Source organism: Paroedura picta, chromosome 3, assembly GCF_049243985.1.
Source record: "Paroedura picta isolate Pp20150507F chromosome 3, Ppicta_v3.0, whole genome shotgun sequence".
Taxonomy (NCBI): Eukaryota; Metazoa; Chordata; class Lepidosauria; order Squamata; family Gekkonidae; genus Paroedura; species Paroedura picta.
In genome coordinates, this window is record NC_135371.1 from 123,370,755 (window position 1) to 123,385,448 (window position 14,694).

At 40.7% G+C, this 14,694-nt stretch overlaps 1 protein-coding gene across 2 annotated transcripts in view; it reads right to left on the reverse strand.

Moving 5' to 3' along the window:
- Positions 1-14,694, reverse strand: part of COX10 (cytochrome c oxidase assembly factor heme A:farnesyltransferase COX10) — a 176,221-nt gene that overhangs the window by 150,530 nt on the left and 10,997 nt on the right. For both annotated transcript variants that reach the window (XM_077327554.1, XM_077327555.1), the window contains exon 4: positions 9,341-9,465. In XM_077327554.1, the coding sequence (XP_077183669.1) occupies positions 9,341-9,465 (125 nt within the window). The remainder of the gene's footprint in view (positions 1-9,340; positions 9,466-14,694) is intronic.

Below are 14,694 nucleotides of genomic sequence, written 5' to 3' on the forward strand. Positions count from 1 at the left end.
ACGATCACGACATAAGAAAAAACATAACAGCAAAACATGGCGGAACCTTCAACCTCCCCCCTCATACCCATCTACAAGAGGGAGGAGAAGGGAGAGACACTATCAGAGGTGGCCTTCGTTGTTTAACATCAAGGGGACCCCAACTGATCATCCTGCACTATCTTAGCCTCCACCATAGACCTGGCGGAAGAGCTCCATTTTACAGGCCCTACGGAAGACCAAAAAGGCCCGCAGGGCCTGCAGCTCACCGGGGAGAACATTCCACCAGGTCAGGGCCAGGATTGAGAAGGCCCTGGCCCTGGTCAAGGCCAGGCGTGCCTCTCTGGGGCCAGGAACAAGGAGTAAATACTCACCTGCAGAATGTGAAGCCCTGCGGGGGGCATAGGGAGATAGGCGGTCCCTCAGGTATGTGGGGCCCAACCCACGTAAGGTCTTGAAGGTCAAAACCAAAACTTTGAATCGGATCCGGACAACAACTGGCAACCAGTGCAGCTGCCTCAGCACAGGCTGGATATGGGTCCTCCATGGTGTTCCAGTGAGGACACTAGAAGCTGCATTCTGTACAAGTTGGAACCTCCGGGTCATGGAAAAGGGCAGGCCCACGTATAGCGAGTTACAGAAATCTATTCTGGAGGTGACTGTTGCATGGTTCACTGTGGCCAGGTGTTCAGGGGACAGGTAGGGCGCTAGTAGCCGGGCTTGACAGAGATGGTAAAACACCTTGCTGGTTACCTTCTTGACCTGAGCCTCCATAGTTAGGGAGGCATCAATGGTCACACCTAAATTCCTGACCTGGGGCGTGGTCGTAAGTTGCGTCCCTGCCAGGAATGGTAGTCGCGATTCCTAATTGGCCCCGCTACCTCCTAGCCACAGGTCCTCCGTCATGGAGGGGTTGAGTTTCAGGCAGCTCTGCTCAAGCCATTCAGTCACTGCTTTCAAACATCTGGCGAATGGTTCCGGGGGGGGGGGAGAGTCCGGGAGGCCATCCATGAGGAGATAGAGCTGGGTGTCATCTTCGTATTGATGACAACCCAGCCCGCAATCATGTACCAGCTGGGCCAGAGGGCACATAGAGATGTTGAATAGCATAGGGGAGAGGACTGCACCCTGCGGGACCCCGCAAGGGGTTGTATAAGTTATTAAGAACCAACAGGTGTCAGCTTGACTGAGGTAAACTGATCTATTATCCCATTGTTGATGATCACTGAAACCTTGCCTAAAACTCACACTTCTTGGGAATAGAGGGAGGACATAACTCCCTTTTTTATTAAAGAAGCGGAGCTGCACTTTGTTCAGAAGGGGGAGTGCAATGGGCAGTTCCAGCCTATACCCTCATTTAAATTCAATTTAATATTTTTAGCCCACCCTTCCCAAGAGGCTCAGGGCATGTTACAGCAGGGCTTTATGTTCAACAGCAGCCACCCCACAAAGGTCAATAAGCTATAATGATTAGTGTTTCAGATCAGGACACCGAAACCCTACTCTGCCCTGGAAACGCCCTGGAAACCTTGAGCCAGTTAGACATTCATGGCCTGATTTACCCCAGGAAAAAGACCACTGATTAAGGGACCTTGGACAGCTTATGTGTGCCTGTGACTTCTCACCCACATCAGGGTCAGTTAGCCAGAAGGGCTGAGCCCAACCAACCCAAGCACCATGCAAAATGGACACACAGCCAGCCTGAGGTGAGACAGGGCAGACAGAGCCCAGGCCACAGGAGCCCCACATAATAGGTGAGATGGGGGGTAGTAGCAACATGCTTCAACAAGGCAAACACTGGTGCCTGGCCAAGCCACAAGACTAAGCAAAATTTGGACCTGAGACAAGCCCAGACAGCAGATGGCCTGGCTGAACTTCAAGCAACACAAGACAAATAGTGTCCCCTGGCTTGATCTATACCTGTGCAAAGCCCCACATAAGAAAGGTAAGGCAGACTGCACCACCCAGCCTGGCTAAGCCCAATGTAAAGTTAGGCAGATGGTGGTGGTGCCTGGCTTGACTGAGACCTGTGTCAGGCCCTGCACAAGAAAAGTGAAGGCAGAAGTTAGCATCTAGCCCAGACAAGCCCCACATGAAGCAAGGCAGATGGCAGCACCTGGGCCAGACAAGCCGTGCAACAAAGCAACAAAACAATGACGTACGTGTGTGTGTGTGTGTGTGTGTACATACATACACACACATATACATATATATGACCTTGTCAGGTGAACTGATACTTTTTAATGTTGATAAACCTCTGAAACACTCTTGAGGCTTTGAGAAATCCCAGAAGTGGTGTGGCCATGCAAAATATGGTTAGGAAGCATAGCTTTGTACATACCCATCTGGGACCCCTCCCATCCCAACCAGGCCCATCATTGGCCCTCAGGAGGAGGCAGGTCAACATGGCCAAATATGGATATATCACCTAATAAAAGCTGTAAGCCACCGCGGGCTAGCCAATTTAGGGGCAGCGGCATAGAAATTTAACCAATTAAAAATAAATAAATACAATTTAAAAAATATTAAAATTAATTAAATGCTACCCATTCAGGAAACCCTCCATGGACTGTCAAAAAACCCCAGGGTTTCACCAAACCTTGGTTGAGAAAGCCTGGCTCTGAGCACTACACCAACAGTTATTGCTGCCATCTCCCTTTGGATAGTCATCTCTTGCAGCAGTCTGGTTGCCGCTCATTGAACAGCAACTCTCTTTATTGTACTTTATTTTTTTAGTTCTTTATAATTTCCACATGAAACCCAATACATACAACCAATATTGGTGGCAATAAACAATCTACAAAAAGCAATTTACAAACTCCCCCATCCCATTCCCTCATATCGTACTACAGCAGTCACTATCACCCCAGAGGGTACTTACTGGCAATGTCCGGCCTAGGGGCCTATGGAGGGGTGTACCCAATCTTTCTAGCCCAGTCTCAACCAAATGCCTGGTGATACAGCTCTGTCTTACAGGCTCTGAGGAAGGTTGATAGCTCCATCAGGGCCCTCAGCATTTCCAGGAGCACATTCCACCAGGTTGAGGCTAGGCGTGCCCCCAGGGGGCCAAGGACAACCAGCAAATTCATACCCATAGAGCGAAGAGGGGCATAAGGAGACAAGTGGTCCCTCAGATGACCTTAAAGGTCAAAACCAAAACTTTGAACCTGATCTGGAAGCCAACTGGTAGTGCTTTATTTAGTGCTCGAGTCTAAAATTCCATATCGCTTTCTGTCTGGAGATTACCTGACAAAGACACTTTTTTCAGCTCCGGGTTCTAGTTTGAATCTCTTTTCTTTTGGAATATGAGCATTGGCCTTGGACCTAAATACTCCTATATGTTCTTTTCTTGGCTTTCTGTTATGCCATAACTTATAAGGAGTTATTCAAATGAGTAGCCGTGTTGGTCTGAAGTAGCACAATAAAATCAGAACTGACCATCATAACAGTAGGACAATAGTCTAAGAGTGCTTGCACTCAAAAGCTCATGCCCTGAATAAATCTTTGTTGGTCTTAAAGGTGCTACTGGACTCTGATTTTATAAGGAGTTGTCTCTATGGCTTTAGTTGGCAATCGGGTTTGCAAGAATATTCAGCAACTCCATTCTGTTCTGGTGTGTGTAAGTAAGTCTGTTCTAGATTTCCTTAGGAATACCCGCACTGATCTAGGTTTGTTCTCACCACCAGTCAGACTGAATGGCTTGTTCTACTAAAGTTGTTAGAAACCATGGCAATGTAGTCTCTTAGATTGTGATTTTTCTTCAGAAAATAACACACAGTATATCTTGGGAAATCATCCGTAAAAGATAATAGATAAGAGTCATTACCAGTTGATGCTGGTCTCATAGACCCACGGGAGTCAAAAACTAAACCTAAATCTAGGTAAACAGGAATGAATAAATGCTTCCCCTTATACAACTGCCACTTCCACACCTACTTTGTTTTCTCCAATGCATTAAATTTTAGGCTTGAGCTGCTTAGGTCAGAGACCTGTTTTCTTCTACTCTGTAAGGTGCCATACACAATGATATTGCTTTAAGGTAAAGGTATCCCCTGTGCAAGCACCGAATCCTGTCTGACCTTTGGGGTGACGCCCTCCAGCGTTTTCATGGCAGACTCAATACAGGGTGGTTTGCCAGTGCCTTCCCCAGTCATTACCGTTTTACCCCCCAGCAAGCTGGGTACACATTTTACCGACCTCAGAAGGATGGAAGGCTGAGTCAACCTTGAGCCGGCTGCTGGTATCAAACTCCCAGCCTCATGGTCAGAGCTTCAGACAGCATGTTGCCTGCCTTACCACCCTGCGCCACAAGAGGCTCGATATAGTTTTACAAACTAGTAAAACACCAACAACCAATAAATAATCATTGTGCCTGAAATAATGTCATCACTGTGATCATATAAAAGATGCACAGTACTACATTTTCACATGTCTCCAAGAACAGGAACCACAAATAATTAGAAAATGAAGTCTAAACTAACCATAAATAGCATTATCATTATTATTATCATTATCATTATTAATTAGGCTTATATACTGCCACTTTCCAAAGGCTCGCAGTGGCTTACAACATAAAACCCCCATAAAATAAAATCCCCATATAAAACCCATTATACCAAGGCTCTAAAAAACCCCACAACCACGAAGATTGGTGGCCAAAAAATTTCCCTATCTCCCTAGAGATGGGGGAAGGGGTGGAGATGTAATACAACTGAACCTGAGGAGGGGCCATGATATTCCTGGCACTGGCGCTGTCCTCAACCAAAGAACTGGCAGAAGAACTCAATTTTGCAGGCTCTGCAGAACTGTGACAGCTGTGTCTTCAGACTTTGTATGTAAAGAGTTATTGGCAAACAACATTTATACTAAAAATAAAATAAAATGAAATGAAAATGAAAAGAAATAAAAAATATAAAATATATCAAAAGTACAGTTATGTGTGTGCTAAATACTGGGGGTATATATAAGGCTTTCCCCATTTTAACTTGAACAAAAATGTAGGTTTTAACTTTTATTACTGCAGTATTTGTTTCTGATTCATGTCAACAGAAAGCATTACTATGCAGTTCTCAGCCAGATCCGCAATATATAATTTAGATGGCAATAATCATTGCTTACTGAACCAGCTTGCAAAAGTACTCTGAGTAATAGAGTAGCAAAGGTTTACTTTTAGAGAGAAGCGAACCCTTGCCTAGAGAGATAGCTCTTCAGTTGCTGACACACTGGAAATGGGAAGCATATGTAAGGGAAGGCACTAGTGCCCTTGCTCCAAACCCTGCTGTAGCTTTTGTGTTTTCCATCCAACTCAGATAAAATTTTCAAGGAGTATATCTCTCCAAAAGGACCCTTCTACACCAAATCTCAGGCAGGTAGAAGAATGTGTTTGTATTTTAAAGCCAAAGCATACAAAGGAAGGCATTTCACAAACCAGTAATGCAGTCAATATGGCAGAACACATACTAATCATCATTAACATCATATCATATATATATCTTCTATGCATATAGTTTAAGGACTGTTGTGCTATAAATCAATCATGTTATATGGGCTAAATATGAGATGTGAACTCATCACTGGAGACAAACCCCAGTACTTTAACATGGTTCAGTCTTGAATATAGTACATCTGTTTGCTAATACTGTTTAAACTATTCATTAAAATTTCCCCAGAAAATTCATATTACTGGGCACACTGTGAAATATATCTCTGCGTTAGGGATTGTAGAGCAGACACCTTATTCAGAAAATGTTGCCTAATATATACATGTGGGGAGGATACGTTTTTTGTTTATACCTCCAAGAAGTTCAAGTGTCTCTCTTCCCTCTCAAATCTGCACTGTTGCCTGTGATTCAGAAGGTACCAGAAAAACATTTACCTCTCCCTCATCACCAATGAAACAGTTCAACAAAAAGGCCTTATTCCTTACATAGAATTAAAGCCCTGCCTAAGCCAATGAGCTGGCAGTATGGTGGTATAAATATATTTTGCTAGCATTGTTGTCAGTGCAGTGGTTACATATGTATTACTCTCATGATCAGAAAACACACCAGTCAACTGGATTATGTCTCACTGTTACACAGACCCTCCTTCCGTTGCACTATACCATTGCATTATAAAAACTGAAGAGATCTGTGGGCTTGTTCCTTCCGCTATGCCCCCTCCTTCCCCCCTCCATAAAATCTAAGCCATTCACAAGAGAGAGCCAGAAATTATGGATTGCTGCCAAATATTTGTGATATTCAGATTTTATAGAGTAGCAACATTAGCGAAAATGTCACTTATTTTATTTTTTAATATATGAATGTGTATCTCTATTAAATTCAATTGCTTCAGATCAATGTTATACCCTCATCCTAGCCCAGATACATTCAGAGGCATTAATAACAAAATCCTTTTGATTTATTCTTTTCCTGTGTGAACATGTTTTCCTTTAATTTTCAACAGAAGGTTTTATATATTCTATATAAGATATGCAATTCCATCTGCTTCCTTTTCAAGGTACTATCAGTCAAAGCGAAGCACAACCATTTATCTTCCTGCTCCTAAATTCAAACCATTTTAAACATCCTGCTTTCATCTTTATAACTTTCTCCCACTTTTGAACCATCTCACAGCTTGAGAAGGGATCTCACTTCTAAGAGGTGTATAAAATATAACACTTCAATGTAGAGTATTTAGTTGTAAACATGACCACATGCTTTATCTGAAGTGCCATAAATCAAATGTTAACATCTGTGAACTCTAATAAGTTATATTATTTGTGCATTAACATTTGACACTATGCTACAAAAACTTTGATTTTCAGATTTCACAAGGAGATCAAAGAACAGGCTTATGAGTCTAAAGGAGGTATTTAGCTAAATTAAGAACGTGTTGATTAACACCAAGGAATAGTGAAATTTTAGCCTCTGGATACAACTCACTGGGCAAATTTTTCATTTATATAATTTTTGAGTTTGGAAGGGGCGTTTCCAAAATAGAAATGGGATTTCTCTCCTACTTTATTTCAAGGGCTCAAGAGAAAGCTGCACATATTTTATATTAAATATATACGTTTGCATACATATGTTAAAATATATCCTTTTTGAAATTTTATAAGTCTTTTTCCAGTCTTCATGAAAATTTCTCCTTGTATCCTATAGACAAGATCGCTCCTAGACATCCTCTCTGCCCTCACCTCAAACAGGCACCTTGGTACACCGGGGAGCTTCGGGGGAGGAGAGAACCGAGATTACTAGTGAGTGCGGAGGAAAACTAATGATGAAGCAGCAAGTAAATCCATTGCATGGATCACTGTAGCCAGATGTTCTGAAAACAGGTAGGGCAGTAGTAACCTTGTTTGGTGTAGATGGAAAAATACCATTTGGGCTACCTTCGTGATTTGAGCCTCTGTAGACATGGAGGCAACAAAGATCACTCCCAAATTCCTGGCCGCTGGTAAAGGTGTAAGCTATACCCCATCCAAGCAGGGGAGGCATAATTTCCTTTGGCCTATTTATTTATTTATTTATTTATTATTACGATTTTTAGCCTGCTACTCCCAATTAGCTCACCGTGGGTTGCATAATCCCACAATCGTGGTACAATAAAACATAATACAAAACAATAACCCATTAAAACCCCATTAAAATCCAGTATCTAGATGGTGAGTCCCTGATTGATATATAACTATCAGAGGCAGGCTGCGGTATGATTTTCAGAGCCAGATGATATCACTCTGACCAGAGGGGGGGGGGCAACTTGATTCAAGCACTGGCCCTGACCATATACCTGGTGGAAGAGTTCCATTTTGTAGGCCCTTCAGAAAGCAGAAAGCTCTCCAAGGGCCTGCAGCTCCAGCAGGAGCAATTTCCACCAGGTAGGGGCCAGGACCAAAAAGGCCCTGGCCCTCATAAAGGCCAGGCAAGCTTCCCTGGGGCTGGGAATAAGTTGGCATCTGCAGAGCATAAAGCCCTGCCAGGGACGTATGGCACCAGGCTGTCCCTCAAATATGTGGGTTCCAGACTGCGGAGGCCTAACCACAGGACCTCCATCTTGGACGGGTTGAGTTTCAGATGACTCTGAGCCATCCAGCCACTGCTTCTAAACAACTAGCAAATGTTTCCAGGGGGAGTTCATCTGGCCATCAGTAGATAGAGCTGGGTTTCACCAGCCCCAAACCCTGGGCCAGCTGGGCCAGAGGGTACATGTAGATGTTGAAAAGTGTGGGGGAAAGTATTACCCCTTGTGGTACTCCACATGGGAGCACGAAGGGGTCAGATAACTCCTCTCCCACAACAACCCTCTGTGGCTGGTTCTTAAGAAAGGAGACCAGTCATTGTAAGGCTATCCCCCTAATTCCAGCGAGGTGGTGGGCCAGTGGCTCATGATCGATCAGATCAAATGTGACTGACAGATCTAAAAGTACAAGGATGGCCAAAAAGCCCCAATCCAGCTGGTGACCAGTACAGTCTCCACCCCGTGGCCAGAATGGAAGCAAGACTGGTATGGATCCAGGGCCAAAATTTCCTCCCAAAATTATAGGAACTGGTCCACAGCAGCCCTCTCAACCACCTTTTCCAGGAATGCAAGATGAAATACTGGGTGGTAGCTGGTGGGGTCCCGCAGATCCAGCAATGTTTTTTTCAGAAGAGGACAAACCATTGCCACCTTTAGCCCTTTGGGGAACTTGCCCAATGTTAGGGAGAGGTTCACAATCTCCCTCAAAGGGCCTCCTATCCATTGGTCACCCAATTTGAGCAACCATGACAGACAGGGATCCAGGGGGCAGTGGTCACCCTCACTGATCCTATCAAATTGTCTACCGGTTAAAATGCTGTATTACTCCCCTCCCCAGCTTCCCAAAAACACTTTTTAAAAGTTCCACCTTACAGACTTTGTGGAAAGACAACAGCAAAGAGGCCCTTCAGACACATTCAGGGAGAATATTCCATAAAGTAGGTGTACAAACACCTGATGTAAGACAGAATAAGACAAGGACATTGTAATGACCTAAATTCATGCATAAAGGTAAAGGTATCCCCTGTGCAAGCACCGAGTCATGTCTGACCCTTGGGGTGACGCCCTCAAGCATTTTCATGGCAGACTCAATACTGGGTGGTTTGCCAGTGCCTTCCCCAAAATTCATGCATAAATTCATATAAAAACATGGTCCTACAGGAGCATGAGCATGAGTCTCAGTGATAAATGGCTTCAAAGGTGTAAACTAGTGCTCTGAAATGAACCTGGAAATCTATCAGCAGCCAATGGAGAAATAGTAAAATTGGGGTAATATAAACTTTTGAGATACTTCCCAACAGCAGAGGAATTGCAGCATCTCTATTTGTGGCACTGAGCCGTGAGAGCAAGCTAAAGCACTCACCTGGTTGATGGAATTAGCAGCACATGATGAGAGACCCGTTCCGAGGGAGGCAAGCAGGAAACACGTTAGGTCAAACGGCACTGGCGCTATGGCAAATCCAGCTGAGGCAGTACTTACAACCAAGGCTGAAACATAAACAAAATACTTGAGCACTAACAGGCTGGCATACAAGGCATTTCTAGTTTTGAAGTTGTAACTACTAAAAATGAGTCATAATAGTAAAACTTAAAACTTGTTATGGACACACAGCTTTCATTCTGAAAAGAAATCTTTCCGGTGCTCTACTATTGCACACCGAAGAGTTCCAGTACTTCTACTTCTATCATCTTTTACTTAAAACAGGATATTATTAAAACAAAGTTGGTGTCCAGTGGTATAAACCAACAAAGTTTTATTCTAGGTATAACCTTTCATGCGCATACACACTTTTTCAGAGACAGTGAAAACAAATTTCCCCAGTCATTACATATAAGAACAGAAAATATAAGGAGTTAGTTGCCATTAAGGGCTAGGTAAGAGACAAGATGCATAAATAGCTGGGTGATTGTTGATGAAATTGAATTAAGGCAATTGGTAAGATTTGTGAATGGCAATAAATTAGCACACAAATACAAAATTCAACAGATGTGAGAACAAAGCTTGAGCATACTGGCACTTCCAAGACCAACTAAATTCATTATGAGAATAAGCGAAAACTGATAGTCTTAGCATGTGTGGATGCACTCTCCTTCAGATACATCGAAACAGATTTCCTCAAATGTAGCATATAAGTGAGTTAGTTGGCAGGAAGGACTCATTACAATCAAGATGCATAAATAACTCAGCAATACATACAGCTAAGACTTACATTTAGTAAGATGTGTGAATATCAACAAATTGGCATAAAGATAATACATCCAAACAGCACAATCACTGGACAACACAACAACTGGAACATCCCAGGTTTATTCACTTGCTCATCTCCTAACATTGTACATGCTATTAAATATGAACAATGCTCTTCAGTTCTCTACACAGGACAAACAGGTCAAAGGATAAATGGACACAAATCTGACATCAAGAATCACAAAACTAAGAACCTTGGAGAACATTTCAACATCCCAGAACATTCAAAGGGGGATCTCAAAGTAGCAGTTTTATTCCCACCTTGTCCCAGAAACAATAGTAGGAAAGCACATTACAATAGTGTGGTATGCAGTTTATAACAATATTTACGTATTTACGCATTACTTGTAGCCTACCTTTCTCATTTGGACTCAAGTGAATTACAAAGAGTGGGTCAATACAAACAGCAGGATGGAACATTCAGTAAACAGTGCAAAAGGAGTAGGGTTATAGAACTAACCAAATGCAAAACTCCATAGCAGGATCTATTTTAAGAAGGTTATACACAATAATATACCCCATAGCCCCATATTTTTTCTAAATAAACATTATAAAACTTATTACAGTGTAACTCTATTCCCTAACTTCCTCTAGGTAGGCTGTTCCATAAGGCGGGGAGATGGCATTGGAGATGGCAAGTCCATAAGAAGTTGTTGATTTTGCTGATCTGCAGAAGCCCATGCTCCGATGAGTTAAGTTGTCATTATGGAGTACAGGGAAACAAGTAGTTTTGCAGATATGAAGATCCAAGACATGAAGACCTTTATATATTTAACAACTAATACTTTCAATTGAGCTTAGCAACTAATGGACAACCAGTTACATGCCTACAGTAAGGAATATGTGTGCTCCATCTCGCTCCTGATAATAGGTGAGCCATGGCATTCTGCACCAACTGATTTTGCAGAGAAATTTATGTACAGTGCATTGCAGTAGCCTAGTCTCAATGTTACTGTGGCATGGATCCAGGTGGCCAGATCAGTCATATCAAGGTAAGGGGCCATCTCTCTGGCGAGGCTGAATCGGAAGAAAGCCTTTTTTGTAACCACATTAACCTGCTTCTCCAGTAATAACATTGGACCCAGTATAACCCCAAGCTCATAACTTGGTAAGCAAGGGTAAGAAGCAGATGGGTAACTGTCACCATTTCTGGACCTTTGTTCACTGCCTCCTGACTTGATAGCCAGCTTAACTTCTAAGCCAACTGCCCTGCTTTTGTCTATTTCTTCCATGAATTTATCTCTCAATGTCTAGTTTGTTCTCTCTCCCCCCATGTACTCTTCCCCCACGTTCCCTCTCCAGAAGCAGGCTCGTATGTTTCCTTTAGTAAAGCATCCTAGTTTGCCTACTACTAGCTTACTTTACTCCCTCTCTCCTTAGGCAACTGCCCATAAAGTAATAGGTTTATGTAAAATGTTCACTGGTTTATTGCCAGCAGTTATTTTCCTGTTTGTGCTATTTTTATTATTTTCATTTCCATTGTGCTTCTTTTTAGAAACAATATATCCCTTTCCCCGATTTAAGTGAGTCCTATTTTCTCTCTCATTCTTTCAGAGTCAAATTTTGACCCTGGTATATACTAAGCAGAGGATCCCAATTGATTAGTTATGGTGTGTCTATAACATACTGGTTATAAGGGGCAAAGTACGCTTCTCACATTATAGCCCTCTTCCTGGACCCCTCTTTGGCCAACAATGCCTTCTACTACATATTTAGGAATGGTATTCCATTAGTCAGTAGAAATCTGTATATTTTTGGAATTGATTTGCCCCCTATAGAAAGAAAATTGTAAGTAGTGTAAGTGGCTATCCTTGATACCATTGACTAATATGCAGGGGGCAATATCGGTGTGATGCTACTTCTCTATGCATTCTGCTGAGGGCGGGGGGGGGGGGGGAAGGGCAGCCAGAGAATTAAATTCACTCTGATGTGGTCATCAGGATTGCTGGACTTCCATTAACAATATAAAATGACTTAGACATTCTTCAAGAAGTTTTAATTAAACTTACCACAGAGAATACGTAAAACATTTATTACAATAGGACACCAGTTCATTTAGAGAATGGAGAGAGGAAAAGCAGTCTGTATAACATTATCATTACAAGGACCCTCAAGGAAATTCTAACATATTGCGACCACTGTTCCAATTAAAGTCTTCATTGATTTCTCCAGATTAATTTCAAGTCACTTCTTTGTTACTTATCAGGGTCTCATTAAAAGCAGTTGTTGAGCATTCTCATTTACCCAACTGGAATGGATATTTTATCTATGTTTGCCCAGTGTTCTACATTTTTTCAGTCAAGAATTATCATCAAAGCCTTTAACATACAACAATAGAGTAAATGCTCAGAGGAAACTCAAGTCCTGGCAAGATATTAGAGATGAAGAAATTAATGTTCATTGGCTATTATGTTACCAATCAGTTTTAAGATTAAAGAAGATTATCAGCATGGAAGATGAAGCTTTAAGAAAGATGTCTAATTTTGAACAGCTGATTATGAAACAAAAAGAAAATTTATTATGCTGGATATGTCAATTATTACTTCAGCTAGAAACAGAAGTTTAAAAAGTATGATTAAATGAATGCAGAATTCTAGAGAACAAATTTTAGAGCACCAAAAGGAACAGCTGTGGGAGAAAAGAAATTAGATTTACATCCAGTCAGGCATTAAAGGAAAATTAATTTAAAAATGAGTTTCAGATGGTATATTACTCCAGAGGTCACTGAAAAAGTAGAGAAAAATTATGAAGGAAAATGATGGAAATGTCAAGATATCGATGGAACTTTTTCTCATATGTGGTGAACTTGTAAAAAGAATATTGGAAGAAAATTCATAGAAAAATGCAGAATATACCAAAATTTAAATTTCCTGTGGAAGCTAAGAATATGTTATTAGAAACACTGCCAAATAAACTGGCACAAGGATTATGGCGGCAGCTGTGCCATGGAATCACCAAGAGTCGGACATGACTGAATGGCTGACAAAAACAACAACAACAAAATTGCCAAAAGTTTTGGAAGAGATATATGATGCCAACAGCTGGAATCATCTATGCAGTAAAATGAAAATCAGATATCTGTTCAAATTTAGAAGAATTAGGAAATAAACTTGCTAAGTAATGGCAAAATTAACAACTCATTTGAGAAAAGTCAGTTTTCAAATTCAAGAATAGCGTGTTTATTATGCAAGTAGGAAATAAACCTAGAATGAGAAACAGTTCACAAATTATATACAAGTATATTTATATGTACTATATTGTAGAAATAGAATGAGAACAAGTTTTGAATACAAAGGTATAAGAAAAACAGATTGAGAACAAAATATCCTTATTTTCAGTGTGAGAAAAATAAAGTTCTTTTTATTTAAAAAACTGAGTGTATTGAAGTTGTGATATGTAGAAAATAAAAAAAACATGGAATATGTAGTAATGATGGAATTCTTAATATAGTTGTAAAACATTAGTTATGAAATCAGAAATTTTATTTGGTGTCCCTTATATACTGCTATCTTGTTTTTTTAAAATAAAATATATCAAAAATGTCAGAGTATCATCAAAACCGTAACTAATACACTGTCAGTAAACTTTTGTCAAACTTCATTCATGCCTTTGTAACTAGTAAACTTAAATTTTGTAAAGGGTTTCAGCACAGAACTTTCCTTGAGGATTTTTCAGTGACTGGTCTTTGGACTCTGAAATGCTATTGATATTACATTACTTCTAACATCTGTATTTCTCCCCAAAAAAAGTTTGGTGTGGCTTTGCTTCCAACTTCTGGAACTCAACGGGTGAATCCAAATCATTAACAAGAACATTAAGTTGAGGAAATGCAAAATGCTATTTAGACATGTATTAAATAACGGGAAATAGATAAAAATTTTACAATTGCATGTTTTCAAAATTCTATAACAACCTCAGCCTATTACTTAACAATTTCATTTTCTTTTTTCACACTAAACTACAGTGCTTCTTCCACATGAATATCTAAATCTAAATGTTTATATACATTCTTCATTGTATTATATAAAAGATATGGCTCTTTCCAATGAACTTTAAAAATATTTATGTAAGTTGCTAATCTCAAATTAATTTATGACTTTTCAACAGCCATAATAATAATAAAAAATAAAGCCCAGCTTTCCAATGTTAATTTTTAAACAATTACAACAATTTTTGCACAAGCTTTCAAAAGCTAGTTCTTACCTTTCATAGCTGCCATTCTAAAGCTATAGCAGAAGCGAAGGCACATTTTCCCTTGAAACTGGATGGCAATTTGATCATATTACTGCAAGTTTTATGATATCCCCAAGGAAAGTTAGCATTCTTCTACAGCACTTGCATCAATGTTTCTCTCGTTACTTTCTCACACTCGGTTCATTGAAATACTAAATATAAGCGCAATGTTAGTGGTAGAAGACTCACCAACGTGTTTACTTAGTAAACCTAGATTTGTTTGGAGTAGTTTATAT